This window comes from Zonotrichia albicollis, chromosome 19 (genome assembly GCF_047830755.1).
Source record: "Zonotrichia albicollis isolate bZonAlb1 chromosome 19, bZonAlb1.hap1, whole genome shotgun sequence".
NCBI lineage: Eukaryota > Metazoa > Chordata > Aves > Passeriformes > Passerellidae > Zonotrichia > Zonotrichia albicollis.
This window is the reverse complement of record NC_133837.1, coordinates 5,159,609-5,165,608: the sequence shown is the minus strand read 5'-3', so window position 1 is coordinate 5,165,608 and position 6,000 is coordinate 5,159,609. Positions and strand designations below refer to the sequence as shown.

At 53.9% G+C, this 6,000-nt stretch overlaps 1 protein-coding gene across 1 annotated transcript in view; it reads right to left on the bottom strand.

Moving 5' to 3' along the window:
• Nucleotides 1–472: 472 nt before the first annotated feature.
• The window catches only part of MGAT5B (alpha-1,6-mannosylglycoprotein 6-beta-N-acetylglucosaminyltransferase B), an 80,357-nt gene continuing 74,829 nt past the window's right edge, over nt 473–6,000 (bottom strand). The window contains exons 15-17 of the mRNA XM_074554786.1: nt 3,684–3,758; nt 2,973–3,247; nt 473–1,150 (exon numbers count right to left, since the gene is read on the bottom strand). Coding sequence (XP_074410887.1) covers nt 952–1,150; nt 2,973–3,247; nt 3,684–3,758 — 549 coding nt within the window. The 3' untranslated portion in view covers nt 473–951. The remainder of the gene's footprint in view (nt 1,151–2,972; nt 3,248–3,683; nt 3,759–6,000) is intronic.

The following is a 6,000-nucleotide window of genomic DNA, read 5'->3' as shown; positions in this document are numbered from 1 at the left end:
CTTGGAGCTCACCTCTTGCTGTGCTGGCAACATCTGGGGCACACAGAGTCAGGATATTGCTCTTCAGCTGCTCTGCCCTTGGTCAGTGCCCACCGAGAATTCCCCCCATGTGCTGCAGCACGTCCTCCCCTCTGCCCACTCAGCTGAACCCCAAGCAGCCCCTGTGCCCTCACCTCCTCCTCCAACCATCCCTGGGGGAGATATTCAGCTCCATGAATGGCCCAGCAGGGTGAAGAGCAGCCTGGAGGCTGGAGGGATCATTTTGGGCACTTCTGCCCTGCCTGGAGAGCAGCAACTTTCCCAGGAGCCCAACCCAGGCCCATCCCAATACTGTCTTTTCCTGGGGCTACCAGGGGTGCAGTCCCCAATGTGCCCATCAAACCCAGCCACTTTCCTTGTGCTTTGTCCTCCCCCAGCTCCACCCCCGTCCCACCCCCAATGCAGCTCTGGCCAAGAACTCCCACAGAAGGGCTGGGTGTGGATTCCCCTTTAATTTACCACTTGTCAGGGGGAGGGTTAAAAAAATCAATAAATAAAACAACTGAGGATGCTTGAAGAAGATGAAAACCCTGAAACTGCAGTCTGCTGGTGGCTTGTCCCATCGCCAGAGGAGGGGAAGGGTGTCCCCAGCCCCTCTCTCCCCACCACCCCATCCCAGCGCCACCAGGTCCAGGTGGGTTCGGTGCAGGATGCGCTCAGACGAATGCTCCTCTAGAAGAAAATGACTCCAAAGTTCAGGACAGGGTCATTCACAGCTGGCTGGTGGATCAAACAGCCCAGAGTCGGACATGGAACAGCCCCTGGGTGAGTCTGACATGGAACAGCCCCTGGGTGAGTCTGACAGCCCCGGCTCACCCACCGCGAGGGACCCGTCCCAGCTCCTCGGCTGCCGCAGAGTTCTGAGGAGAAGCCACCCGGTGCCGGTGTCCCCGGGGCGGTGGGGATGCCGTGTCACAAGCAGTCCCTGCACAGAGCCACCTGTCCTTGGCGGAAGTCGCGGCAGGGGCAGAGGCGCCGGTACTTGGCATGGTGGCCGGCGCAGCTGAAGAGCAGCGGCTCCTTCTGGAGGTAGCACTCGCGGACGTTCTCGGCCACCGCGGGGTACAGGTGGTTCATCTCATACTCGGTGCTGTCGCACGCGATGCTGAGCCTGGGGGCCAAGGCAAGGTGGGCAGGTCAGGTGAGCACCCACTGAAGGGTTTTTGTCCTTCTTGGGGAGGTTCCTTTGCTGAGATGTGTTTGCCACCCCTTGGCTACACGTGAGGGCTCGTCACTAGCCCAACACGCCATGCAGGAAGGGGAGACCCTGGCAACTCAACCCTGCAGCCCAGAGATTGCCCCTAACCTACAGGTGGCTCAGAATCACCCACAAAACCCACCCAAATCTTAGAAGTTGGTCCTTGTGGGTCCTTTGCAGCTCATAAAATTCAACGGCTCTCTTACAGCCCTTTGCTGACCAAGGGGAGACCCTGGCAACTCAACACCCACACTGGCACCCACAAAACCCACCCAAATCTTAGGAGTTGGTCCTTGTGGGTCCTTTCCACCTCATGAAGTTCAATGGCTCTCTTACAGCCCCTTGCTGACCCACAGCTCTGTCCATGGACAGAGCTCCATGGACAGAGCTCCATGGACACCTCCATGGATGTAGATAACGTTCTGTTATTGTATGTTACTGTAGATAACATTCCCTGGAAGGGACAGGGGATCAGGGAATGCCCACATGCTCCCTGTTAGCTGGGATTAGCCAGAAAACTGAGGTGGGCATCAGCAAAAGCCCTGAGGAGCAGCAGAACTGCCCTGCCCAGTGTGGATTTTAACACCCCTCCCCTCCCAGATGGAGCAGCAGCACTGGCACTGCCCTGCCACCAACCCTTCTCAGCTGACGAGTCCCTGAGCCAGCTCGTTTTGAGGTCTGGAGGAGGACGTGCAGGGGGAAAGAGTGAAAGGCAGGCCCCAGCTGTAATTTATCACATAAAAATGTCAGCAGGACACGTGGCGCCTGCCTGACCAGCGTGACAGCTCCGGCAACGCTCGCATTTAAATTGCCCAGAGAGCAGCACAGAGCACAGTGGCAGATTTATACTCTATTAAAACTTCACCACTGTGTGTTCAAAACGCAGTTTTATAGAGAGAGACATTAAAGAGGAGAGAGCACGCGGGAGGTGGAGAGGAATGGGGTTGGAAAGAGGCGGAACCATGCCTGGCCTGCTGAAGAGTGAAGCTGGGCCCTGCCTGCACTGTCTTCATCTCGTACTCAATGCTGAGGCTGGGGGCCAAGGCAAGGTGGGCAGCTCAGGTGAGGGCCCATTGAGGGGGTCATTGAAGGGTTTTTGTCCTTCTTGGGGAGGTTCCTTGTAGGCGGATACAATATAAGAAAATAAAGGTAGTATAGAAAGTAAACTTACCCCATTAAGGAGTTGTAGCTGAACCAATTATTAGAGATTGGGAACAGGCCTGATTTTAACAGGCCACAGCTGTAGCAAATAAGAGTGTTATAAAAGAGTGGATTGGTTGGTTGAGGGGAACTGGAGTCAGCTGGCAACTGCAAGGACAAGGAGGAGTCAGTGCCTAGAGGAGGTACCTACAGGAAAACATCGAGGCAGTACGAAACTCTAGCAATATGGGAACCCTTCCAGTGTAATGACAATAGAACTCTTATGCTATACTGATGACAGTTCCTGATGAGGGACTCATCAGTTGAGAAGGGTTGGTGGGAGGGCAGTGCCAGTGCTGCTGCTCCATCTGGGAGGGGAGAGGTGTTAAAATCCACACTGGGCACTTCTGCTGCTCCTTGGGGCTTTTGCTGATGCCCACCTCAGTTTTCTGGCTAATCCCAGCTAACAGAGAGCATGTGGGCATGAGGGCTCATAATTTTGGGAGGAAAGTGGGTGCAGGGGATGGGAGGAGCAAAGGGAACGTCATGTGGCTGGTGACCCCTCCACAAGCTCCCTGAGAAGGCCCCAACTCACTGTAGAAACACCTCCTCCTTGTTGAGGAACCTGAAGAAGGTGGGCTCGCAGACCAGCCCGTGGCGCCGGCACGTCTCGGTGCACGTGTGCTGGGGCTCTGACACCCACACCTGCAGCGAGGCCACCGGGGGCCACGCCTGGGGGGCCCAGCCCGCGCTGGGGGACCACACCAGGTGTGTGGAGTTGGGGGACAGTGCCAGTGGGCTTGGAGGGCTTTGCATAGCAGGAGTCTTGGTCTTGGGAGACGGAGGAAGAGATGATGGGGTGCAGAAATCCTGGTGGCAGAGAAGATAACGGGTCAGTGCTCTGAGATGTTAACAGTGGGGAAGGGAGGCCGCTAGTGGGACAGAAGGACACTTGGGATGATGACTTTGCTCATCAGGTTGAGGTCACCTGCATGCATAGATGGCACATCCTGCTGTGGGGGATGAACCTCTGTTTCTCTCACCCCTTCTTCTCCCAGTGCTGCCTCATTCCCTGCAGCAGAAAGGCCCTGACCCAGCCTCAGCACCCCCAGGTGTCCTCCACCAACCCCCAGCACCTTTGGGCCATGACAAACCTCCCCCAGCCCCATCTCCTGGTGCTCTCAGCAATCAGGGCACTGGCTGCACAATGCCCACAGGAGAACAGGGATGCTCCCCAGGGAGAAGAGGGAGAGCTGGCCATGAGGACAGAGATGGCTCCCCAGGGAGGACAGGGATTCTTCCTAACCTGGTGCTGAATGTAGGCGTGGATCCGCTCCAGCATCCCCTCGCAGGTGTACTCGTAAGGCAGGTAAGGGTCCACCTGTGAAGGGCAAGAGCAGAGCACAGGCAGCAGCTGGGGACAGCCTTGCCCTGCCCCTGAGACAGCAGAACCTTGGGCATGGCTCTCACACCCACCAAAGCCCACTACTCGTGTCTGTCCACCAAAGCAAGCAGGGAAGAAGAATCCTAGGGCTGGAGAAACCTCACAAGAGGTTTATAAAGTGATAAAGAGAGAGGAGTACTTTGAGTTTGACCTGTTGGTGAAAATGAAATCATCCCTGTTCCACTTTAATCTCCCTTTCCTCCACTTTTAGAAAGTTATACAATCAAATCAGTTTTCATCCAATAGGTCACTTCAAACTAAAGCATGAACTGTTCCAGCTCACAAAATGCTCTGCAGCTGTGGGCAAGGAAAGAGCAATCTTTAAAAAATAATTTTTTTAAGGAACTTTCTGCCCTGGGAAGACATATTTTTCCACGCTTATTTTCCAAAGAGATGTTACATGAGGTGCTGGAGGTTGGTGCCAGTGCTGGGACCTCCCTTCCCTTTGTGTATCTCTGCAGATCTTTATTCAGGAGGATTATAAGCAAAACCACCCAGAGATAATTAATCCAGAAAACACTGCTGCTTCTATTTTCTGAGCTCTGCACCTCCAAAATAGCTATTTCCTTTTGAAGTACCTGTCAAAACCAAGCTCAAAGGCTCAGTCTGCTGAGAACCCTCTAAGCATTTCCCTGCCATAAATATCCCACCTGAGATCTCAGGCAGGCTGGAAATCACAGCTGCTTCATCTAATTACAGATGTGCACGCTAATCAGGGCTGACACAGTGACAGGCACCAATCCTGCCTCTGAATTCCTGATGGGCTCTCAGTTAACTGGGGCAGAGCAAAATTGCCTGTCTCAGTTTCAGAGCCAGGCTGGGGCTGCCTGGGATCAGTTTGGAGGAGACAAAGCCCCCCTTGCTCAGCATCCCCAGTGCTCAGTCTCATCTCACCACTGCCTTCATGGGGGGCTTTTCTCAGGACCCCCTTTTGCCAGGCATAGTGCAGACAATTCCAGAAACAGCCTCATCCCCCCAAAACACTGCAGCACATCACACAAACCCTCCTTGAGCCTGCACAGGTATCAAAGGTGATGCTCCAGGTGCAATCCCACCTCTCCAGAGGCTCCCAGGGGATCCCTGGGCATCAGGAGCCCACTGCAGCCCCTGCTCCTCTCCCTCTCAGGGGCTCTCCTTCCCTTTGCTCTCCTCTCCAGGTTTTGTTAGGATTCAGCTCGTGCACTCAGGACTGAGAAAATGCCAATTTCGAGAAGATAATTGTTTAATTAAAATCTGACAGGCTCAGCCTCTTCTCAACAGCCACGTTGTTAATGGCACTCCTCAGCTCAGGATGTCCCCAGAGCCCTGGGAGGAAGGAGGAGGAGGAGGAGGAGGGGGGTTCTGAGGTGGGGATCACTGCAGAAGGATGCACGGGATGGCATGGAGGGAATGGAGGTGTTGGAAAGATGGATTTTGCCATTCGTTCCTCAGCTGGGAGAGCTTCCCAGCCCCAGTGCTCTCTCTGTCAGCCAGGCAGGGAGTCACTGGTGTCCCATGGGAATGCCACCACGAGAGCCCTGCTGGAACTGAGGATGAAGTCTCTTTCATTCAAAAGGAAAAGAAAGCAGGGTGGAAAAAAATCTGAACGTCACCAGACAAATAAGTAGAAAAATAATGCAATTCAGTGCTGGCACGTAACAGCAGGCTGGAACATTTTAACCAGCTATTTTCACTGGGATGTTTAATGTGCCGCTCTTTCAGGCATAGTCTGAAATGTATAATTTTCCATTATAGTCCTGTATGTTTGACTTTAATATAATGAAGCCTTCTCCCTTCACTACACCAGAATATTGGGTCTATTAAATTGCTTGTGTAAGGACTGGTTTTGACAATGGGAAAAGCTGAAGGCCCAGAAAATGGTGGTGCTTGCAAACCTCTGTCCTTCTCCAGCCTCTAACCCCAGGATAACAGACAGAATCTATCAGTGGGACAAACCTCTAGCATCCCCTGTCCCAAGGGGACACCACCTGTCTCTCTGTCCCCTGTCCCTGTGCTGAGATTTGGTCTCTGCAGTAGAGGGGTTTGGGGCTTGCCTGGTTTTATCTTCCTTATAAACAGTTGACGGATGCAAACCATCAGGGAAACCCAGAACTGCTCCCAGAGAGATGAATGGCAGAGTCACAGCCTGCCAAAAACCTTGCCCAGCAGCTGGAGGGTGACCTGGAACGGGTGCCCCCTC